Here is a 25381-nt window from a genome sequence, read left to right as displayed (position 1 = left end):
ATCCAGAAGTTTCTTCTCCCTTTAAATGTAGGCAGACATCAAAATGTCATTTTTTTCTGCTACTGTTAAGTATAGTACACCTGCATTATTAGCTGTGTATTAATGCATGGCCTCTTCAGCAAAACCAGAAACACTGAAATAGATCAGGAAATGCTTTATTTGCCTGTCCTGTGACTTGTAAAACTTATTTTCACCAAGTAACTGCAACTAATATCTCAATGCTTCAGAACTGCATAAACATGATAGATGTGAGTTAAGCATGCACCAGTGTCTTTCAGTGATGAAATAAAACATTTGGTTCCTTTATCAAACCGTTACAAATTTTTACTGAAGGGTGAAGTGCTCTTAACACTCTTCATGCATCAGTGGTGTGACAGAGTAAATCATCATCTCTGTATAAACTGCCAGAGAGGGACATTATTTTATGAATGATTCGAAACATTCATTTTGAGTTACTAGTGTGTTCTTTTGCATGAAGATAAAATTCTAGACAAGAAACTGGTTTTGCAAATGGAGGTCAAAGCTTTTGTACCTTTTGTTCAGAGTTTTCTAAGGATTGTATACTGAACTGTACTGATGCTTTTGTGATGAACTGTTTTTATCCAGCCCTTCATGCTGCTCATCCTTAATTTTTTTTACTTTCCCTAAGCAAACTGTACTTAGCGTTCTTATCTTGCTGGTGACTTCCATTGCTTACTAAACGTAGTTACTCTCTTACTACCATCGGAGTCAGAGGTGTGTCAGGACAAACAGTAGCCAGTGTCATTTCAGGAGTACTGATTTAAAAAATTCCCTTTTTGTATTGCTACTAACGAGCAAACATTACAGACCTGTTTATTTAAGCACATGACATCCTTTTCCAATATGATTCCTTCCCTAAATCCTGCTTCAGATCACATTGAGAACTGTGAAATTACTTTTGCGCATTGCAAAGAAGTGCTCTTAAAGGAGGATTCTGAAAGCCTCAGGTATTATGAGTTGCTTAACTGTTCATATGCCTTTCCTCTCCACCTCAGAAGAATAACAGAAATGCCCATTAACGTCTGACACCACAGTTGAATATGGAATTGTAGAAGCATACCCAACACAGTCAACCCTACTAAGAATTCTAAATCTAAAAATCTGCTGGAGAGATTTGATACAGGTCAAGCATGTTAAAAATTTGCGTCACTTAACCAAGGAAAAATATAGTTCAGAAGTAAAACCAGCTTGTCTGTTCTGAGCAGAAGAAGTTGAATAACTGGAAACAATTTGTCATGGGAGATTCTGGATTTAATCACATTTCTGTTGAAGTCCATGAGGCTCTTTGCTCCTGACTTAATCTGTTCAAGACTGGGTGCTAAATGCCTTGCCTGATGTGCTTGATTTCAGTCTTAACAGGTCATAGCTTCAGTAGGCATGTAGGTGATAGCTAAATGGAGGTCCTTATTTTCAGGTGGCAGGTGTTTCGGAGCTTGTAAGTATAGTTCGTACTCTATACTGTCTTATCCAGTTGTTGCACTTACAATAGGTATAAAATGAAGATGGCAGTAGTTCCTGGACAGCAGAAATGAGCTGCTGAAAAAAAAAACACCACCACAAATATGCCATGTAAAACCCCCAAAAACCACACCAAAGTCAAACCAATAACTTCTCTGTGATTTTAACACTTAAACTGTGCATATATTTAATAAAGCAAGAAAATAAATGAGGGGCTTTGCTCATAAAAAATCTTTGGAGAAAGAAGAGCTGGAGTCTGTGAAAGCAGATGGATGGCAGCTTTTGCATTCTGGTTCCTCTGCAGTGAGTGATGTTGGATTTTTATTCCATCTCTTAAAGAGATTAATTATATGTGAAGGATGCCTTGAGTATTTGTCAACGTGAAATAAAGTAGAATTGCTGCTTCAAACTCAACTTCATAGAAGAATAGTTAATTGGCAAGTAAATATAAAAGACCTAGCAAATTATCTTTGCTAATACCATTTCATATTCTAAGTGTGTATTTGTTCCCACTTGATATGCCTAATAGATGAAAAGGGTCTGGCTGCAACCTATGTTGCCGTGAAGTAGATTGGGGTTTGAAAGTGTCAGGCAGCTGTAATTACAATTAAAAACCTGAATAGCTTCTAAATTACCTCAGGGGATTTCCAGTGTGGTAAAACTGGATTTAAAACTTGTCAGAGCTACCTCTACAAGTTTTGCAACTTTTGCAAATGAGTCTGTTACCATAGTAGAAATGGCTTTCAACATCCAGACAAATAAAGCATTTCTACTTACTCGGTCCTTTTAATTTCAACTTTCTAAGGCATAAAGCAGTAGCTTTTTTGAGGAAAAGGATGCCATGAAATCTGTGCTAGAATGCAATGCTTTGAGTATTTGTAGCCAGTTGGCTGGCTGTTTTGTGTTACTCTTCTTTCTTTGTTGGCACAGAAAACTTTGATGTAGGTGAGGGGTAGAAGGCAAAAAAGTTTATTGTATCTTCAATTAATCAAATATAATCGTATGTTAATTACTGTGGAGGCAGTACTGTGTAGATTGGGATGACAGCGCTCTCATTGCAGTCAATAGCAAGCAGTAACAATTTCTATTTATAGATTGGCTGTTAATTTAGTGTCCTGTAATGAAGCAGTGTTTCTGCTGTTTGTAGTATTTTAAGAAGTTCTGTTCCTTGAGTGGCATGATGCAATGAAAGAACCTGGGTCCAGAGCTGATGGATTTGATACCTGTAGGAAAAGTCCTGGCGTTTCAAACAGCTCTTGACTGTTTCACCAAATGTCAGACCAAAAACTACCTTGCTTGGAAAATTATCTGCAAGCAGATCCCATCTCTCTTGGCTTATCTTCCTGCAGAACAAAACTCAGTGAAGGCTGCATTGGTCAAGCTGTCTAGCTTCCCGAGTTTACCTGTATGACTGTTTATTCTTCTCTAGATATACGTGCTCTCTGTGGTCCCACAGAGTAGTATTGTTGTCAGAAAGATTTGATTAAATTAAATCTCATTTTTAAGAGGAGGCAAAGCTATTACTTTTACCATGATAATGTGATAAACTAGTGCTGCAGAATTATTAATGATTTAGATTACAGTTAATGGTATCACTAGCACCTTTCTAACAATGTCTACCAACAGCACTCTCCCCCATTCCATTACCTTTTCCTGGTCATGGAGTAATTTTTCTGTTCTCCATTCTACAGAGAGAAGAAAATAGCATTTGATCTTCTGAGAAATGAATGTAAAATAGCATTTGATCTTCTGAGAAATGAATGTATCAGCAGGATAATTTACATACTTAGAACTTCTTCAATAAAAAAATGTTCCTATTCAGTTTAGCTGTCCATATACTCACATGTAGAAATAACCCACTTCAGATGACCTGGCTTGTATCTGACTGAGATGTTTTTCTTTGCAGTTGCTATTTATGAACCCTCCTTCAGCATCATCTTTACTGATGTCTGGTGGTTGTAGCAAGGACATTAATAACCCTGTGTCCTGTGTTAAACTCCTGGTTAAATTTATTTTTGCTACTTCTTGTCATGGTAGTATGCTGCTTGTGCATTTATGGCAACTAAAGGTTCCTCCTCAAGATGCTTGTGTAAACAGTTTGTGATGTTGTGGAAAAACTTCTGGTTAGGCAGGAAATAAGACAGCAGGGAACATCTGTGGTGAAATTCTTCTAATGAAACCTCATCCTTTTCTTAAAGAGAACTAGCAGTCCTTCAGTAGAAAATTTGGGAAAGTGTTATAAATACTACTTGTTAATGAATTCACTTCATGCCTTTGGTTTTTTTCTATGTTTGATATTGCTAATATCAAGCACTTTAAATTATTAAAAATGTTATGTTTGTATTTATTGCAAGAATAGACTTTGTGCTAAGCCTTTTCAAATATTTGAGATAGTAAACCAGGAGTATTGGAAATGCTTCTAGCAGAAGAATGTGTGAATTTACCTATTAACCTAATTGCAAATTACACCTAATAAAACAGAAGGCTAGAAAACATTGCTTTTCTTAGCTGTAAGCATGGGCCACTTGTTGTATAATCAGTATAAAATCAAGGTTCACTTATTTCCACAACTATTACTGTACAGTCTGTCACTTTCTTAACTCACCAAATTAAGAAGTTTTGCCACCTAAAAAAAAAAGGTGATCTAATATGAAATGAATAGCATAACCCTGTTAAACATACATTTCTGTGTCTTGGAGGGACCTCTCAACTAGGACTTAGGGTCAGGGAAGACAAGATGCGTATATAATGTGGAGTAGCTATTTTTCTTGCTGCACTTATTAATGACACAGGTAGAGGTGTTTGTAGTTAGAGATCTTTCATGGGGATTAACCTCGCATGTGGGTTCTGGTCTTTGTGGTAAGTTATGGGCATACCCCAGTTTACCTGAGGAATTTGCTCCTCAAGAATATTTCTGTAGTCATCTTTGCTTCTCTCCCTGCCCACCACCCAATTATGCAAAAATGTAGCTCTGCCATCCTTGTGGTTCTTTGTTAGCTTAAATAGAAGAGACTCTGGGGAACATTGAATGCAAAGAATGATGTGATTAATGTTTTAAATATCCTCCACAGGAACTGCCTGGTCTCCACAACAGGCATGGCAAGCAATTGCTCCTTGAGGGGAGCACTGGTCCCTGTTGGGAAGCCTTTTCCAGAGAGATCTTTAGTTGCACAGTTTGGGTAGGAGTCATTGGGAAGAGAAGTCCCTTAACTTCCAGGTGCAGTCAGCAGGCAGCAGAAGGATTATGTGCCTCTCCAAGGGTGGAGGCATATTACATCTTATGGCTAATAAAAGCACTGGGTGCTGCCCTGTTCTGTTTTGTTTTCAGCTTGGCATGTGGGCTCCATGAGGTTGTACTGAGGTTGTTCCTGAAACAATGGTGTGCAATGTTCTAGGCATGTCCCTGGGGAGACATCCTTGCTGCTTAATAACAGGAAAGCTGTTTAACATAACAGGAAATACACAAAGAAGTACTTGACTATGGTGCTGTGACTGCCAGGAATTGTCTAAGTGCATTTTGTGTGTCTCTTTAAAAGGGGATATTTCAGCAGCACTTAGAACTGGTATGGGGTACTTGAGATGCCACATTTTCTGTCTTGCAGTTTCACTGAAGCATGGAAGATTGAATTCATGTGGACGATTTTAACTGGTAGCAACTGAAGTGGTTCCATTAAGATGGTATTTTATTCTGTTGACCAGCAAATTGTGCTTCACAGCTAGGGTAGCTTTAAAGTACCATTTCAAGGTTAATTTTAATAAAACATGCTATGCAGCTGCCTCCTAAAGTGCATTTTCCTGAGGTTGTGATCTTACCTCTGATTTTGGTGGCTGCTTAAATTTTCCTTCGTTCTGCAGAGACATCACTTCATGTTAACTGTAGTGATACGTGTAATCAAAAGGATGAATAGCACAGGTGCATTATCCCATAGTGAACAGTGTAGAAAATGCTCCATTAGCATTTTCTGTATAGCTCCTAAGAGCTCTAGGACTGATTCTTGAAGGGATTTGGGCAGTTGAGCAGTTTAAACTTTTCTCAGTTTTATTTCCAACCTGTAAGCTTAATCATGCCTACATCATCCTTGAAGGTCAGGGGGGTTTTAATCCATGGGCAAAGTTCATGTACTAGCTTTGTCTCTGAATTGCTTTATACTTCATTTCATAATCAGAAATTTGTGACTTCTCTAAAAAGTGACTCTGTATATACCAAAAAGAAAATTTGGATGTTGGCTATTTATTTCCTAACTTGAAACTGCAAACTGCAGCTGTGTTGTTTTCTGAGGAAAATGTTGGAATTGAACTTTTTAGCGATTTTTTTTTTTTGTTTGTTTGTTTTGTTAGATAAAGTATTACTATTATGGATAACTTAGCAGTGATTATAGTACTTCCTGCGTGCTTAGAAGTGCTATCACCTCACATTTTAAAGAACAACCTGAGTGAATTTGGGTCTAATCTGATTTATTTGTCTTTAAATGGATGTAGAGTTTCCTAAACACAGGAAGCTGTTGTTGGATACGTTTAGAAACAGTTTTGGCACAAGCGCATTAATACAAAATATAACTGAAGCTCTTTAAATTCTAATGCTTGCCCTACTTTTTCTTCCATAATATCCCTTAGGCAGTATTTCAGTGCCACACTGAAGTCAGTGACATTTGTTACAGTCATATAAGATCAGCTCATACTAGTGTGATTGAATAAATAGCTTCTGAGTTCAAACTAAAAGCCACTCTGTCCTCTCTGTCCAAGATAGCTGCAGGTACTGTAGAATAAATGGTGCATATTGATGTTCTGGTCTTGTGGTCAAAAATGTGGTTTACAGGTTTCTTTTGCGCAGTTGTTTTCAAGAAAGATTATGCTTCCTTGCAAATTACTGAGCTTTGCATAGACTCTGACTCTGAAAGACTTTGAGTAGTTCAGGAAAAAAGAGAAAAATACCAAATTCTTGAATCTAATATTAAGCTGGGCTAATAAGTGTTCCGGCAGTTAACTAATCATGTGTGGGTTGTGCAGGAAGAATTGCTTCATTGATTTAGAGGCAGGCATAACTGATGAAGTTCAGTGATTCAGTTAAAGTTCCAAGTAAGTTCTGGGTCGTTTGGTGTTAGGATTTTCTTTGCCTTTATTGCAACACAGTGGACCTCCACAGTGCATAAGCAGAAGGTGACTTTAAAACTTAAAAGCTTAATTCTATATGCTACAAGAATCCTGTTTGGATTTGTTTGGAGTTCTTTCTATTCCTAGCTGTTAAAACCTAGGGTTGTTGGAGCCAAGTTTGATACGTAGATCTAGAATAAATTTATCATGGAAATAAATAAGCTGTTAACTTTCTTTTACTGGGATTTGTGAGCAACAGTGTTTTCTCCCAGTTCCTTGATGTTTATCCCTAGCATATTTATAACGCTTGCTAGCCCATTTGGAAGGAAGCATGTTAAAAAATAGTTGAAAAATAGTTAAGACTGTCTACATATCTGACTTCCCAGAATGTAGGAGACTGCAGTGCATGTGTGAGAGCAGCTTCTCAGCTAGCCTGTTAATATCTGGATGAAATATGTGGCATGTAGAGAGATTATAGTCAGTGATGTAATCTACATGAATTCAGATCAGGCTTGAGCTGGAAGAAAAGGTATCATAAAAAATGCAGGGGGGTGTATTGTGGTAATACTTGAAACAGTTGAGCAGTCTGGTGAAATGTCTTTTGTGTCTAGGTAGTGCTTACCTTGCCTCAAGAAGGATTAATGTAAGTGGTTTCTGGAGGCTTCTTTCAGCCCTGTGTTCCTGATGATGAGCAGGGTAGGGTAGACTACAGTATTAGGGAAAGAATGAGTTCAAGCATTGCGACTTGGACAGCTTCTTCCTTTCTGACTGTGTTTCAGCCCTGATTGCATGCAAGAGCTGGCATCTTCAGAAAGGCTGGGAAAGGAGAAAGGTTCTCTTGACATCATTCTGCTCGCTGGTGTTGTGTGAGGGTTTTCCACACACGTTGATAATACAGTGAGGTTTTTTCTGTAACACTACACACAAACACAGACGCTGTCCCCCCTGAAAGTCTTTTCCTGGGTGTGATGATACCCTGTGTTTAAGTATCTGCAAACAGGGAAATGGGTGTCCCTAAGTGTATTCAAGAAGGATGTAGAGGTGAGGAGGAGGGATCAGGATTTGCACTGTGGAGGCAGTTAATAGGATCTGGAAAGGGCTTGCGGATGGTATGAACTAACCATGGTGGGATTCCCTGTTCAACTCGACTCGGAGTCCTGACTTTGTAGACACAGGCTGCAAACGGAAAAAATATGTGATGTCCTGTATTGGTGATGAAGCAGTAGAGGGCACCAGGCAACAAGGAGCAACTTCTTGTATAGAAGGTGGAAATGGAGAGAAAAGAAAAAGGAGAGGAAATAAGAGCAGAGAGGAGTAACAAACATCAGTCTTCAACATCACTCTGTGCTCGGTTCTTTGGGCAGGTGTGTGTTTTGGGGATGAGAAGGCATTGCTGCAGCTGTAAGAAGGTATGCAGAAAAAAACAGGAGTGCTTCAGATGTCTGTTTGCTTACTCAGAGCAATACCTGAACTGGAAACTTCAATGTAAACCCCTTAGGTAAACAGAATTGCTAGCTATTATTTTTCATTGAAAATCTAGGGAATTCAAAGATTTAAAGTTGCCTGTGGCATATATGCTAAACTGACGTAGCAAAATTCAAGTGCCTAAACCAAAGATAATAGATTGAGATACAGGTCAAACTTTAACTTGGTCCTTACTGGCCAAGTCATCAACACACATCCTCATGCAGTTATTTTCCATCCTGTCATCTGTGTCCTTACAAATGGATGACTTGCAGCAGTGTTTGGTTTTTTTTTTTAAGATGGATGTAGAGTTGTTTCATTAGGGTACATACAGCAGGTTCCTCATATCAAAACTTCCATGCTCTAGGCTTGGCATTATTAGTATAATAAGCTAGTTCTACTATCTTCTCCTTCCTTTTCTTCTCCCACGGACAGAGGTAGGTAGCACTGTATGGTTTACTGGCATGTGTCAGGCTTTGTCCTATTTCAGAATGAGCTAAGAAATCAAGCATCAGTATTTTTCTTGGTTACTGAGAAAATAACTAGAACAACCCTGATCCACTGGCAGTCTAGCTGGTGTTTGTTAGACTTGTCTTCTGTAAATTACATGGTATTTCAAATTTGGTTATTTAGTTTGCAGTCATATTTGAGCATAGAGAGGACTTATTAATTTGTTTTACATATTTGTAGTTGATATGTGGCTCATTCATGCTTAATATGTACTAGCTAGCTGAAAACCCAATTCAATTCTAAGTGTTACAGTTCCAGTAAACTTGACTAATAGACTAATATATTGGGAATGCAGTTTTAAAAGAAAATCACTTTGTATGTTAAGTGTTCAAAACTCAGACAGTGCTTCTGTAAAGGAGTCCTGTGGCATATAAGGTAAGAAGTGTTATGGGCACAATGCTGAAATTTCAGCATTAGTCAGACACATTTAACAGGCAGACATCTATCTGGTAAGTGTATTACACACTTAATGTTCAAGTCTGAGACTCCTTTAAGTCCTTTGTAAAACATGACTTGTAAAGATTATCCCTTCCAATCTTCTGAACTGCTTGAAATCTTGGACATTGTATTTTGAAATTTTTGGGGTTTTGTTGTGGTTTGGTTGGGTTGTTATTTGTTGTTTTGTTTTTTTAATTCTTTCCTGCCATCATCATGGCCTTTGCCAGTGCACAACTACTCAGGTTGGCAAAATGCATGGCCACTTGATATCATCTCACCAGATGCTCACTTTGTCATCATTAAGACTGGAAAAGAAACAGCTACTGGTGAAATGACAAAGAAATACATAACACTAAGGCAGCGTAGGGCCCAGTTCAAGAGAGTCTTGATCCCCAGGCTTCCCTTCAAAACTTGCTCTTTAAAAAATGCACAGGCTGGTTGATCAGCCAGTTGCACTGATGACACAAGTTGGGTTAACGCTTGTCTTTGTGCTTTTATTTGGGAAGCCATCAGCACTTTGGAGGGTAATGCATTTCCTCAGATGTGGTTTAGGTATCTTTAGAAACATAGTCTTAACTCCTTTCACAGCTTCAGTGTAAGGTTAATGTAGGTTTTAAAACAGAAATTATAATCTTCAGATATGTTAGTAAGGCTAATGAAATGTGGAGATTGTGTATGCTTAATCAGTATATGAGCAGAACATACCAAAGTAATGGCAAACGAAAATGTTAGCATGCTTCCTCTAGGAGGGGAAAGCACTGTGTTCTGGGCAGTCGGTTTGACAATGTACTAAAAGAGTTGTACAGGCTCAAGAGCTGTATACCATAGGACAGGTGACATCTTACAGAAACAAAGACATGTCAGTGTTTAAACAGAAGGCATGCTTTTGGTTGAGAAATACTGATGTTTTAATGGATAGTTTGTTTTAATGGGCATGTATCCTCAGGGAGCCCACTTCAAAGGCTGTTGTGTGGGTAAGAGTCTGTTGGGTAGGAACTGGAAGGATAATGTACTGTGGCTTATTTAGGAGCCTCAGTGCAATGTCACATTTGGATTGTTGGTATTTTGCTTGCCTTCGGTTTTATGGCTGCCCTCAGTGTCTCTTCATGCAGGGAAGGCACTCCTTCCCTCATGGAAAGATGGCAGGGGCATGCTTGTAACCCAACAGAGAGTCCAGACCCTCACACTGTAGGGCAGAGGGCTTGCTACACCCTGTGGGTTATCACTTCAGAGCCTGAAAGAGTATGAAGTATGTGTCAGATTGACTGGCCAGGAGTAGGCTGGCATCTGTCTTCAGAGGAGCCCTTGTAAAGGGTTCTTCTGAAGGAATGCTTGGACTTGCTGAGCCTTTTGTGGAGGGAGATAGTGCAAAACCACTCTGTGGTCCAGAGAAGGGCCACAAAGATGATCAAAGGACTGGGAAGCCTGCCATCTGAGGAAAGGTTGGGAGAACTGGGTTTGTTCAGCCTGGAGAAAAAAAGGCTTATGGGAGACCTTATCACCACATTCCAGTATTTGTAGCCAGCCTTTGAAGAAGATTGTAAGAAGACTTGTGTTTTATAAGGAGTTATATGGAAAAGATGAGGTGTATCAGATACAAGTTAGTCCTGGGGACATTCCGATTAGACACAAGAGGAAAATGTTTCACAGTTTTCACAATGAGCCATTAGAATAATCTCAGGGAAGTGGTAGACTCCCCAGTGTTGGACCCTTTTAAGATTCAGCTGGACAGGGTGGTGGGACATGTTGTCTAGGCCATGTTTTTGCCAAGAAAGTTTGGACCAGGTTATTTTTGAGGTGCCTTCCAACCACGTATTCTGTGATTTTTTGTTCAGAACAACTTGAGGAGGATTTGATGACAGCTAAAATAACTGGATGTTCTGGGCAGGGACTAGTGCCTGACCTTAAAGAAGGGAGACTCAAAGGTTACAGTAAGAGTAAAGGAGAGGAAGAGCTGCCATGCTGGTTTAGGAAGCATCTACTTGTCTTGGGCTTCAGACCATATTGGTGCAGAGAGAGATGGAAGATGCGAAGTGCTGTTAATCTTCCCCCCAGCTGCTGTGATACAAGGCCAGCTAAGCAAGTAGCTAGAAAAGTGCCTGAGATGCAGAATTTTCTTAAGCATTTCAGTTGGGCAATTATTTCAGGCAGAACTCTGAAAAATGAAGTCGCTCTGTTGAGGACTAGAACTGGCTCGTGACTGATGTGCTTGAGGTGTGAACAGAGCAAGTTGGGGCTGTATGCACCAGCTTATACAGACAGGCCTGAGGCACAGCTTAGAATCAAAACATCACTCCTTCAAGAGTCTGTGTTTGTGTAGTCACCAGCCTGGGCTTGGAGAGGCGCAGGAGGAAGGCGTATGTTTGCCACCTACCAAACTGGATGATATAGGCAAAAATTACAGCTGCCCAAGCTGTGGAGCGGCTGGGGAGGCTGGAACACTTCCACCCAAGTCTAGCCTGTCAGACACCGTTAATCTAGTTTTGTGACTGCTTTCCCTGTATATTTGTGTGAAACTGCTTCCTGCATTTATAGCCCAGAGCAGGAGTTTTGAAAGAATTGAAGGTGGTAATTTACAGCTAGCCAAATTTCCAGGTCCTCTCAAAGACAGCATATGTACTGCTTCAGACAAAACCTAACAGCTTCCTTATTTGTATGGATGTTCTTAAGTCTCCCTCTCTGAAGTGCTCTACCTTATCATGAGGCCAACTTTAAAATCAAACCCATGAGATTAAACTGTTGATCAGTCTTTCTGCTGCATTGCTTGAATAGCTTGTGTGCATAGTGGCAGGGGGGAAGGCAGGAGAATTGTAGAGCCCTGTTGAGGCTCCAGAATTAGCTGTTTAAAGATTAACATACAAGGCAAAGTTATGTACTTGCTTAGGGGCTGGGTCAGATGTGAAAGTGAGATTTGATAACTCCTGAAGGAAAAAAAACCTCAGAATCAGACTCATGGGTCGCACAGTACTGCATCGAAGGGACAAGCTTGCTTAGGAGAGGAAAAGATAAATTCAGCTAGAGTAGAGGTCAGCGGTGTAGGTCTGTTCTTCCGGCTCTAATAAAAACATGTGGACCTTCAAGTTTACTTTAGTATTTATCGGTATATTTGAGGAAATTTTGATCAAACTCAAAACTCCACTGAACACACTTAACTATAAGTGTTTCATGACTGCTAATACTGTAGAGGATACGTGTTTCATAAGGCTTGCCATAACTTGGTTCAGTGTGTGTTGTGGGATGTGTTGGCAGCATTTCCTTTAGTTCAGTATTTTAGTTGTAACTTGGCTGATTTCTTAAATACAAGTATGTATTTAGTTTGCAAGGATATATTCTTATCTGAGTGTTCTCTCCTTTTAGCAAGTACTCTGTTCTGTAGCCCTCTCTAGTTTTTACTCTTGTTTTCATTTTTAGTTTAGTCTTTCTCCTTAGCTCTCAAACTCTTTGCCAGCCTAATGCTAGGAAGTTCAGGGGTGGTTGTGGGGTGGTGTTTATAGTTCGTTGGTCTGGTTTTTTTTTAACTGGGGAAGTGTGTTCAGATACCAATTATAATTAGGTGTAACAAACCTTTTGAAAAAGAGAGAAGTTAGTATACAGATGCAACTTGTGGCTTCCTCTTTCATGTTTGGGAAGTGAAAATATCTGGTTGCTGTTTTAAGTCTGACCCCAGTCCTAGCTGTATGAACTGGTCAACCTCATAGAACATGAAACCACCCTGAAAGTCAAAGTAATGGACTTTTTCTGTATGATTCACTGTAAGCTATGTGTAAATTCTTTCGGTTTATATTTCAAATGTGCTGTATTACTTAACACTGTAAAACAAAACTGTTGCTATGGTTTAGTGAGTTTCTGTGCTGACTTCAGAACTGTGCATGATACTTGTCTCTGGATGGCATTCCTTTCCTCCAGCATATCAGCCGAACCACACAGCTTGGTATCATTGTCAGACTTGCTGAGGGCCCACTCAATCCCACTGTCCATGTCGGCAACAAAGAAGTTGAACGAGGCTGGTCCCAGCACCGATCCCTGAGGGACACAACTTGATACTCTTTTCTAGTAATGAGTTTTCCGTTTGTTTCCAGCTGGACATTGAGCCATTGACCACAACTCATTTGCTGCCAGGAAGTGTCTGACAAGGTCTTTTGCAAGTGCTTCATCTCTGTTTCTAAAATTTTTAGCAACTGCTAAGGTATGGTGAAGGTTGGAATGAAGAGCTCAACTGCTGAGTTAAGAGTTACTGCAGGTGTTGGTCTAGGGATGCAGAAGTACTGCTAGTGCTCATACCTAGCTCTCTTCACCTACCTAAATCTTTTGTCACAGATGTTACCTTCAAACTTCAGATTATGCTTCTGCAGTCTGTTTTGTGTACTGGTCTTCAGTGGTGACTATATGTGAATAATAAGACTTAGGAGTTCTTGGGATAGCTATCCAGGTAGAAATGGGGCATGGGGGTGAGGGGAGGAGGAATCACACCTGTGGCTAATAGCTGTGCTGGGGAAATCCCATCAGAAAGCTCATGTCTGGCCTTCTGGCAGGTAATAGAGACTTGGAAAAAAGCACCACCATCAGCATTGTGCCCACCAGGGGCTGTTACAACCTCCGCAATGGCAGGACAGTCAGGGGATACCTGCAAGCTGTGAGGTGCTCTGTGTGATGGATGCGCCTCTGATACCTTCTTGATTGTATGAGTATGCCTGGACTACTGTAGGAGGCGAACTGACTGCAAGTGGGACTCCACAGTTTGGCTTGTTGACCAGAGGCACTGTGCCGAGCTGGAAATCCTGCATCTGTGCATTCACGAACTGTTGCCATTCTCAGTGATGCTTCCCAGCCCAAATGAGTGCTGATGGGGATTATTGTGGTTTTAAATGGATAGGTTGTCTGTTCTGGGGTGTTTGTGGGATCATCACTGCTTCCGAAAGCATCCTGGAGTCATGACAGTTCCAAAGGTGTGGTGTAAAAGCTTTTCTGAGCTCAAACCTGGGTGCTGCTCCAGGTCTTGCTCTGCTGGTGTTGTGCTGAGTACCAGCTCAGCTCTTTGAAGGGAGAGAGTGACGCCTTCTGTAGACCAAAATCTACATTGTGTTGGTCATTTTTTTCCAACTGAATCCAATGACTGGGTAATTAAATTGCTGTGTAACAAAAACAGCTAACAGCCTGGTGTCATTAACCTACCTGGTTTTACGTGAAGCCTACACCTTTTATGAGTTCTGTGCTTAAAAGTAAGAAGCCTTAGCTTTTCTCTGTAAAAGTTAACACTCAGCCCTGGTAGCTAAAAGGCTTATCCTCCTTAGCTTGCCAAAACCACTTCATTAGTCAGTTTTCCCATATTGCTCTGGTAACTGTTTATTGTTTGTGCACTAGAGGGCTTCCTCAGGATCTAGGTTCTTCCAAAGGCTGCTGAAAGAGCATTGCTAGCTGAGGGAATGAGAAGGGCACTCGGTGGGAGCGAGGCAATATCCATCATGCTCACAGAGGTACTCCTGAACTCTCACTGCAAACATTAGCAGAAGGACAGGTGCACAATCACCTTGATGAATATACAATTGAAATAACTAAGCCCTGTTGAACTGTTTGTCTTTCAGCTCCTGCAGGCAGTTCAGGCTCCTCTTGAGCCTTTGTGTTGGAAAGGAAAGGCTGCCTTGTTCTTGCAGATTGTTTGCCTGTGTTGCAACAAACCTGGTTGCTGATGCCCAGGCATACTTTGATTGATGCACAGATCAAGTGACTGTTGGGAGTGGCTTTTGGGTGACGTTCCGTGTACAGTGATGTCAGCAAAAGATTTTAAAAAATTCAGGTGTGGCATAATCTGCCAATTAAACTGATTAGTGCTCTGCTGAGGCCTGAGAAGCAGCTCGGCTTCACAGCCCTGCTTGTTGAACTCTTACTGCCTTTGTCTTGCCTTGCACTAGACTTTTACCTAGTTCACTGCAGCATGCTGTGGTAGAATACCATAGCGAGGGCTACGTGCTAGCTCTCCTGCTGTCTGGGAAAGCTGCTACCAGCTCACCAATGTCCCTGACCACTTGGAAGCTGTGACGCTGGAAGACCTGTGACTGCTGTGGGATTAAGATGGAGTGCCTCGCGGCTCTGCTGGCAGAGCTGAAAGCTAGCCAGGAGGCGATGCAGGCTGGGCAGAAGGAGCTAAAGCATGACGTGGAAACATCCCAGAAGGAAATCAGAACAGTGTTAGCACTGCAGAGGAGCCAGCAACAGGTGAAAGAAGATCTCCGAGCAGAGGTGAAGTCCAGTCACTTGGATATAAGAACTGTGCTTGAGGAAATCCAGCGAGTAAGAGAAGAAATGGAAGCTCGATTAAATACTCAGGCTGATCTGGTCTTACTGATCAAAGAAGTGAGCACCAATTTAACATGTGTAGACAAGGCTTTCCAGAAAATGGAGGAGAGGCAGAAGGTTTTTACCAGCCTGCATCTTCCTACAAGAGAAAATGTTGAGGAAGGATTTTTCTTTGAAAATTGCTTATGCAACTCACACGTGGGTTTTGAAAAACCTGTGGAAGCTAACAGTTTGGATGAGGAATGTGAGAAGAAGGTGCTTAGGGGTAAGACAATAGTGATTGCAGAAGTGTGGGGAGAGAAATGAGGTTTTTCCTACTTGTGCTTGTCAGGTAGTTTGTTCAGGCTATTGAAAATGCTTCTAAGAAATGTAGTTTTTTAGAAATTTGATCTCTTGCTTAAAAAACCCTGATTGTAGCTGGTGTAGACATTACTGCACACTTTCCTAGTACATGGGAACAAAGGAAGGCTTCAATTTGGCTCTGCAAACCAAAAAGTGGTCGATAGATGGTTCGTCTAGTAATCCAGGAACAGTGCACAAGAAACCCAGTGGTACCAGGCAAGCTCTGAGATAGTAAAGTACAATGTCAAGTACTGGGGCAATATCCCAGCACTTAAATGTAACTTTAATGAAACACACCCTAATGTACAGACAGTTGTGTATTTCTCGCTTCTGAATGCTTGTTAACTAGAGAAGCTATTTATGGTAAATGGTTTTCTTCATTGAAAAGCTTGGGATGGGTCTAATGTTCTCCATAAGGAACTGGAGTTGGCTGCTGCCATCTCCATAGTGACTGTAGAGGGGGTGGGAGGGTTTTTGGACCTTTTCCAAGGTCGGGGGTTATTTTTGCCAGCTAGGTGTCAAATCTTCTGTGAATGATTCAGTGATCAAAAGGCTTTGCAAAATCCCTGCTGATTTTTGTTTTGCTGGTTCTTCCTAGTTACTGTGCTGTGTGTGGTACTTGCGAATCTGATTTCAGTCTTCAGAAACTGAGCATTTCAGCTAGATTTGGTACAGGGTTTTCAAGCCTGGAGAGGAATCCAACTTAAGGGTGGAAATTGTTCTGCTTTACAAGCCTGACTGTATAAAGGTGGCAAGTAAAAAGGCCAGCATAAGGAGGACTTAGGCTGGTAACCAGTACTGTCTTTAATTTAGAGTTTATCACTGATGTGTTGTATCAGTAATTAGGCTCATGATGCTTTTGTCTTAATGAAAGCATGGTTTTTGTTTTGGCATCACAGCATGCTTTCTGTACCAATCTGGAAACACTCTGTCATTGCCCAGAGGTATGTAGGACATAAATAAGCATCGGAGTGTCACTGGTGTTAATCTGTAGAGGCAGTTCATGCTACAGAACGTTCATGCTAGCAGAGGAGCACGTTTCAACATTTGAAGTGGCTGTGTGTAGCACATGTTTATGATAAATTGCCAACAGGAATGTCACTGAATTTCTCTAGTGCCTGTTTTTTGTTCAGCTTTTTTTAGTATAGTGTCCAGGGCTGGCTTGGTTGGATGTTTGAATGAGCTTCTAGGAAAGGATTGAGTAGTCTGGGCACCTTGATAAAAGCAGTGCCATGAAACTGGCAAACTGATAAAGGCTGACTGAACACTGGAAACAGTGGGTATCTGGAGTCCTGTGTCATTTGTGGGTAGCTGCTTTATCACTGTACTTAAATAACTTTATTAGGTGTGATAGGTATGATGTAATATTTTTCCAGAATAGAAGTCGTCTGCAAACGTTTGTTCAGGTTTAACACAGCTCTGTCAAGAGTCCTACAAATGGATGTAAAAGGCATTTCATACAGTTAATTAAATGATGACATTAGCATCTGTATCAGTGGGTTTACCCAGTACCCTTAAATCAAGAAGAATGCTCTAGTTTTCCACTTACTTTAAGTGGAGCATTCAGGAAGGGAGATGGAATATATGAGAGAGTAGGAGTATGTGACCCAGGAGGGCAGGGAAGGACTGACTGTACATGTTTATTCTCTGCTCTTTTTCCCCTCTCTCCTTGATTGTCTCTTGTGATTTTTGAAGGAGCTTCAGAAGGTAACCAGTATTTTCCTAAACACAGTATTCTCCACAGGGTTGCTGGAAATCTGACATGATTGCTCTCAAGTGTGAACTGTCATTCATTTAAAGAGGTCTACTCAAAGGTTGTTATGTCTGCACTGTGAGAAAAGAAGTGGTCACATTAGTTAAAATAGCGGTAAAAATAACCAGAATGGTCAGGCAACCTTGATTCTTCCCCCCCCCCCGATCTGCATTTTGATTTGGGTTATTATGTTGTTACGTCTTTCAACAGCTCTACTATGAAACTGCAAGATGGTATTTTTCTAACTTACAGTATACCCTTTAGCAGTCAGCATCTTATGAGCAGAAGTGTAGTGAAATCTCCAAGAACACAAGAGTATCTGAACATGATAAAGCAATGTGTGGACAATTCCCTAACTATGAGGAATGATGGAAAATCTTGCATAGAGAGGATGTATTTGGAAAATTAATGGGCTTAAGAGGCACTTTATACCCGGTTCAGTAAGAGAGGCACAGAGAACATCAGTATTTTGAAGACAAAACTTGTTTTCAAATGCTTTGAAAACAAGTGAAGGCTGTGCAAGACCTATGTAATAATACAATGGTTGATGTGTCAGTGAGACTAAGAAGCAAAGCTTTTGTTATTAATACTGTCTCCAGTTGTGTGATTGAACCTTAAACTGCTTGGACTATTCCAGAGTCACTTGACAACCTTCAAGTGCTTGGGCTTCAGAAAGGGTTCATTTGGTTAGTTTGTCCCCCTTCTTTTCCACATATTCCTACAGTTCTTTTCTCTAAATCTCACCTCTCAGGTTTTTTCACTTTATCTGGAAGAAATCTTGTTAAGCTGAAACTGTACAAAGTAATCTGCTTAGGTGTTTTCATTAAATTGCCAAGGGATATTTATATATTGCATCAGCCTTTTATTGCAAAAGTGTTTGCTCGTTCCCTGTGTGATCAAATGGGTAAGATTGGCCCTATCTGCACAGCAATACTGTTCTCGCTTTCCAGTCTGAAAGCAGCAGAGAAACCTGTAACCTCTGTGATGTTTGTAAGTCAAGCGCTGGATTATGTTATGTGGTCTGACATGAGGTGATTGTGTACTATGAAGGTATTGAGGTTGCAGCATAAGTAGGAATATTAAATCAGCGATGTAATTCTTGGTGAATAGGGGCAGTGAAAACTTGAAATGCATTCATTTTAGAGCATCTTTAAAAGTCTCATCCTTAAAAGTCTCATCCTTGTGACTGCAATTGCTGACACAGAAATGCTGCAAGACTCCTAGTTAATGGAGCTCAAATGTGAGCTGCAGAGAGGGGAGCTTTACAATAAAAATCTTGAAAGCAAGTGAAAGGCCAAGTAAATGTAGGGAAAATGTTTTGTTTTGGTTTTTATTCACCAGTACTTTAGAGCGCAGGAGATAACTGCATGTTGCAAACAAAACTGGTCAACTCTTGCATTAGGAATAAATTACTGGTTAGGTAGGATGATGGAGATCTTGCATTTTATGACAATATTTATTCAGAGCACAGTGTGAAGAGCATGCTGAAAAATAAGCCATAGTATATATGAAGGTGAGAATGAACTGCAAAACATTATATGGTGCTAGAAATCAACCTGGCAGATGACAGTATGTGCTCTGTAGGGCTATTGAAATAACCCTTTCTCCAAGTTAGTGTTTCAGGAACTGTGTATATAAGAACTTATAACTACTTTCTTTTGCATCTGTGCTTTAAGTGTTGGTGAGATAATTCAACATAAGTTGCATATTAAGTAGTTATTGTTGACTTTTCAGTTGACAAGGGCAAGCAGCGGAGTCCCAGGAGCTCGTGCATACCAACTCAAGCCTCCTCAGATGCTCATTCGCTTGGTACAAAAGCAGCAGAGCTGACACAGTACAAAACAAAATGTGAGACCCAAAGTGGAATCATCCTGCAGCTGAAAAGATTCCTGACAAGCAGCAATCAGAAGTTTGAAGCGTTAACAGTTGTGATCCAGCACCTGCAGTCCGAGGTAAAAACACACAGCTAAGCAATTTAGGCTTTAATTGTTTGAACTCTTCTCAACAAGGGTGTCTGAACATACGAGCATACTGATACAGAACATCTCTGTTTCCATTCCAGTGGTTTCTGTTTTCCTGTGGAAGCAGCAGTAAACCTGCTCCTGGCATCAGCTGGATAAAAAAAAAACCTGACACTGGGGTTTATGGCCTCTTTGCAGCTTCACATCCTTTTTAAAAGATGAGTTTTTGAATGTTTATAGTCATAGGGTCCTTCAGGCTTGAGTACCATTCCAAGAATATACTTTAGGTTCTGCCCTTGTAGGAAAGACTAATTTCAACAGGTAATCTGCATGACCTTGCTTTGTTATTTGACATTGGATAGAAGAGTGTGCAAGGGGTAGATATGTTTTTGAGCTGTTCAGAATAAAGCATGAGTTAATGGTTTTATTTATTGAATCCAACAGTGTTACTCTTCGCGTCTGAAAACTGTCAACATGTCGTTTAAAAAAAGAAATTAGAAATGCCCCTGGAATTTAGAACAGAATTAATCTGATGTGGTTTAATGTTTGTTTGTTCTAGTCTGTTTGACGTGCATAATGACCTTACCAATTTGATACTATACTAGAAACTTTTGGTCTGCCTTGAAAACCTTTGAAAGAAGGAAAATGTGAAGTTATGGAAATTATAACAGTTATGGATTTATACTGCAACTGTTGATGCAAGCTTTAATAGCAGTTTCTGTTGCATTTATAACGAAAGTTCCAAGATTGGTATCAATTTTATTTCAGGTGTTCTGATATATGGCAGGTTTTACAGTCTGGTATATTAAAAATAGACTGAGTTGTCTTAGTGTGCTACTAGAAATGTAACATTCTCTTCTTGTGAGATGATCTGCTTGCTCTTCTACAGAAATACTGCATTTAAGCCCAAGTCTGGTTCAGCTCTTAAGAGCAGTGACTTGTGGATTTGGTTTGGTGGGGCATTTTAAACTCCTGAATGGAACACCTTTCTCTGCTAAGGAACTAGTTCAAGATCTTCAAAGCAATTTGAAAGGGGATTTTTGGGTGCCTGTCATCTGATATGAATTGTGAAATTTATATGTGAAACTCTTACTGCTAACCTATGCAATCTTCTAATTACTGTATAATAAGCACTGTGAATGGGAATGGCTATTTAAAAAAGGGGGGTGGTGAGTAGTGTTGAGATGGAGGGAAGAGAACTGCATGCAGGAAACTGGCCAATTTGCTCTTCCTCTTCATTATTCTTTTGAAGATGGAAAGAAAAAAGAAATTGTATTTCTATTAAATTGTGTAAAATCAGTAATCTTGGAGCGTGAAATCTAAGTCTATGAAGCTGGGCTAAATATGACTTTTATACCAGTTATTGGTACTGAGGATTTCTCTCCTAGGATAAGACAACACTTGCTGAAGAGTCACTGTTTTGTTGTGTATTTACTGTAGGGCTGAGAAGGACTCTAATGCCATAGCGATATAAGGAATACTCAAGAATCTGTTAGTTAGCTGGGGGAACATCCCGTAGGATTTCTGTGTTTCAGGGAACACTGAAGTGTTAACCTTGCTTTTGTGGTTTGTTTTGGTTTTGTTTGTTGGGATTTTCTTTTTCCTTTATGGTGATGTGTGGGGTCTGGTGTCGCTAATGTAATCTCAACTGGCCATACATTTATTTTTCTTGGGGATCCCTTTGATGCAATTTGCAAACTCTTTGGATAAACTTGGGGTGAAATTTAAAGTTGGGTTTTAGTTCGTAAGGCAGGGGCTCATAGCTTAACTACTTCAGAGCCAACTGAGAGCAGCTTCAGCTTTTCTCTTTAAAAGTACAATAAAATAAACATGCTTAGCTGATTATATCAAGAACAGAACTGTGCTTCTGTTTCTCCCAGTAGAGCAAGCGCGAAGTGACACAGCGCATTGTAAGATGATGAAACAGCTTGCTTGCTGTAACCAGGGGCAGGTCCCGCTCTGGACTCCCCAGTGCGAGAGAATTTCCTTGGTAGATTAGCAACATGGACCATCTAAATGTGCGGTCAGAGTCAGTTTGAGGGTGCGATGGGGTCAGGGACAGGCTGCTCAGCCAAATGGAGAGAAGAGCTGGAGAAAGGCTGTGCAGCAGAGAGAGGCAGCCCCAGCTTCTTGGTAAGACCTGCCCCATTCTCTCCCACTTTCCCTGCAAAGCTGAAGTTACCGGGAGGTGATTCAGCTGTGGGTTCATTTGGGTTTGCTTTCCTTTTCTCCCCCAAGATGTCCCAGTGCATCCTGATTGCAAAAATGTTCAAAGTTACTTCTTACGAGCTCATTGGAAATGGGATATGGCTGTGAACGAAATCAGGACTTGCTGGCAATGACTTCTGTCAAGAATGCAGCCAGACCATTTGGAGTGAAGTCGAGAGGCTGCTGTTGAAGGGTTAAAGGAGATTGAGCAATGCTGCTCGTGCTTTTTCTAGCCGAGCAAGAATCTCTCACAAAACTCTGCCCGAGCTCAAACCTGTTTGTTACAAGCATTATCTTGGAGCTGTCAATATTAACAGCCGCCTCTGATAATACCTTCACGGTCAGGCTTTCAGGCTTTGTGCAGGGGGTTTCTGTGCTTTTCATTTTAGAATGAATCTAAAAATTCAGAAATTAAAATCTCTTCTGAATTTCAAAGTCCTGGAAACTTGGTTACTGCATCGCAGGAGCTACTGCTGCACTGGTTATTGCCAGATAAAAACCTTTTTGGCATGAATAGTGTGTGGCTGATGAGAACACCATGCTGTATTGAGTTTTTCTGTTTAGACAGCTGCATGTGCATGGGCAGTGTTAAGAACCATGTGTCAAACTGTGGGCTAATCACAAAAGCAAGCTTAGTCTTTCTAGACTACTGCTCCCCTCCTCATCCCCTGGTAATTCCTGTGACTTCATAACTGTTTTCCTGTTTGTTAAGCTCAAATGAGAAAGGAAAAGTGGCAGTACAGAGGAAATGGTGAAATCAGCCATTTACAGTAAGTGCATGAAGTGCCAAGGAAAGCTGCCTTCTGCTTGCACCACTGCGTTTGAGTTGATCTTTTAGCAGCCCTGCTATTCATTGTGCATATTAATTTTGAATGTATTTCTCATCTCTTCAGTAACAGATGTGTTCACAGAGGCTTTAAATACATGGTTTAGCCCATCTGTGCAAAGCAGGCTATGGATGCACTCCTACAGACTTGCCCTTTCTTCTATGGTCCTCATGTCTGCATGGGTTGGTGCTTGCCTGGCCTTGAGGAGCCAGTTCAGGCATCCAGTCAGGCAGAAAAAACAATGATGGGTCTAGTCTTATAGGTCTCTCCATACCCAAAGTGTTATGGGTATGCCCCTGTGCAGTGGTTCACTGTGGGAAGGAGTGGGAGTGAGGAGCCACCAGTGCTGGGGTGGCAGCATGTACCTCAGAGGTCTGCAGCTGTGGGCCCAAGTCAGGTGCTCCTTTGGGAAGGAAAACCCCAAGCTCTGATGGTTTTGTGATGTTTTGCAAAAGTACATCACCAGCTGTGACAACTGCTTTGTGAGCCCCTGCTTCTGCCTCCTGAGTGATGCTCAGCCCCTTGCCCTGCCTCAAGGCTGCTGCCTGCAAGGCTGCATGACCACTGCAGCTGGGGAGCCTGAACCTCTAACTTGCTGCCATATAGAAATTCTTTTGTGTTTGGTGGTGGAGGGTATTTGTTTTAGCAGCACAGTACCTGCTTGGTTTAAATCTGGTTTTGACTGTTTAAGGGAGGTTTAGCTTTAGAATGAAACGGTAACGTGTGGTTAGTGACGTGAACAGCTTTGTGACTGTTCAGGGTGAATTGACAAATATTGCCTTTTCCATCCTCTTATTTTAATGCATAAATTGCCACATTCAGAACTGCTCAGGCAGTTTAGATGGTACAGTGTTTAATTATGATAAACACCCGTTTCTGTGCTTCTAGTTTAATAAATGAATCTAATTGAGTGTTTTGAGAACTCTCAACGGATTCTGCTGTAGAAATGAGCCTCAAATTTGTGTCTGTGCTCCAAGGTGCTACAGAGATGAACAGAAACCAAGTTCCACTTTTGTGCTTCTTTTGGTGTGGTTATGGGAAGACTGATATTTACAGTTCCAGCTTTACTTTGGAATGACTGTGGTGACATCTTCAAGAAGTTTCCTTGATAAATGCTATTTGAGAGGCTATAGAGCCTTGACAATAATATGTAGATACCACTAATCGTGGATGTGACACAGGAATGTGCTAGTAATTGTGTGGCTGGAACAGGCTTCAGTATCCTAGGTGGAAATGGGAATTAACCATTAGCATATGAGCTACTATAACTGGCATTTCCTGACATGTGGGTGAAGTTAAGAGTTGAGAAAGTAGTTTTCTTTGCAGCTTCTTAGCACTTGAAAGAGGAGGGGTTTCCATCTTGGAATACATGGACACATGTACCAGAAAAGTTTGCCCTAGCCTTTACAGAAGTTCAGCAGAAAATATTCATCAAATAAGAAATGCAAATCTGGCTTAAGGAGCAGAGGAGCACACATGGCATTGCTAACCCCAAAACCATTTACAGTGAAAGGAAGAGGTTTGGAACAGTCAGATTTTTGGCCTATAAATTCAAACTATGTTGGCAGGCCTATTGTTTAGGACAGCTTGCTTTGACTTAAAACTTGTAGTTTTGATTTTCTAGAACCTAACGTCAAACTTGGCCAGCTGTCATTGGGATTTTCATCCAGTGTGTTCTGCTCTTTAAACCTGGCCTCCCAAAATATGGTTGTAACTTTTTACAAGCGAGAATAAGGATATTTAATTTAGCTTTTTTCTGTTGTTCAGATTTAAAAAAATAAATCACTTAGAAGTCAAAAGATAATATCCTGAATTTGAGGAATTCAACTATTTTCCATTCAGTAAAGGAGAGTATTTCAGTAATAACACAGTAGCTTCCCCTTGTAAAGCAACACCTAGGCTGTGGCAGCTTGCATATCTGACACATAGCTGTTGGGAAGCAAGGAAGCTTCAAATGATTCTCAGGGTTCCTACAACGTGTGAGCACTGCTGGACAAGAGTATTTCTGGCAACAGGTTGAAGATTTGTGAATTCTAATGTCAGAAAAAGATTTTAATCCATTAATTACTGTGAAACTAGGCTCTCTTGGAAATAACTTTTTAGAAGACGCCTCAGTTAAGCAATTTATTGGGTGCATTTGGGTATTCAGGATGGATTACAGCTGGAGAGGCTCAGGAGTCCCTGTCGATAGCTACTTCTAGCAAAAGGTGTCATGAGAAAAGACATCTTTGAAACAAACTTGGTATTTCAGGCACCGAGTGTTGCTTTCCATGCAGAAGTTGATTCTCATGACTACCTTGTTATTTCTCTTCTTTCTTCTCTTTTTTTTCTCTCTCCAAGAAGATGCAGAATTAATGACAGTATCAAACTTAGATGTGTCTGTTACAACATCAAAATTAAAGGGAGTAGTTAGTGGAAGAAAGAAAGGAGCATCTTTGCTTCTTGTTTCCCTCTTTAGTGTTGTACTGCCTTCTATGATTAAACTCTAAACAGCCTTAAGCATGGAATGATGTAAAGAAAATACGGTAGTACTCTCAAGCATAGGATCTCATTCTAACATTTCAGAGAACTTTATAATTTTCTAGATGTGAGAACTTAAGTTATGACAGTATAACTTGTCAGGGCTGCATGGTAACTGATGGAGCCTTTGTGTAATACCCATGAGATGAACAGACTCAAAAAACCTAGAAAATACTAAATAGTAAGCAGTTGGTAGGGTAAACTTATTATAAGATTGGAATTTTTATAGAGAAGTCATAGTCATTCTATGTGACAACTTGTAAAGTTGTTGCATGAAGGTGAACATCACTTCTAAGTGGGAAAACAAGGATCCCATATGACTATAAGATCCCATGTAAACCTTGTAAAAGCATAAAGAGCCTGTAAGTATATAGCTTGTCTTAAATATATAGTGACTCATAGGAATCCTGTTTAGCTGTCTCTCTGCTTTAGTGTTTCACATACTAAACATTAGGGAATAAACATCTGACTCTCCATAAATGTACCTAGCAAAT

General features: G+C 40.5%; 1 protein-coding gene across 7 annotated transcripts in view; it reads left to right on the top strand.

The window, feature by feature from the left end:
• The window catches only part of MTUS1 (microtubule associated scaffold protein 1), an 87714-nt gene that overhangs the window by 39932 nt on the left and 22401 nt on the right, over window positions 1–25381 (top strand). For 6 of the 7 annotated variants that reach the window (XM_061473334.1, XM_061473325.1, XM_061473342.1 and 3 more), the window contains one exon: window positions 19106–19323. In XM_061473334.1, coding sequence (XP_061329318.1) covers window positions 19106–19323 — 218 coding nt within the window. Of the gene's footprint in view, window positions 1–15225; window positions 15542–19105; window positions 19324–25381 lie in introns of those variants that run through there. The other variant, XM_061473370.1, reaches the window with a different exon arrangement.

Source organism: Pezoporus flaviventris, unplaced genomic scaffold (genome assembly GCF_033815535.1).
Source record: "Pezoporus flaviventris isolate CSIRO_AGI_PZ_B2104156 unplaced genomic scaffold, CSIRO_AGI_Pfla_v1 ptg000002l, whole genome shotgun sequence".
NCBI lineage: Eukaryota > Metazoa > Chordata > Aves > Psittaciformes > Psittacidae > Pezoporus > Pezoporus flaviventris.
This window is presented reverse-complemented; position numbering and strand designations above follow the sequence as displayed.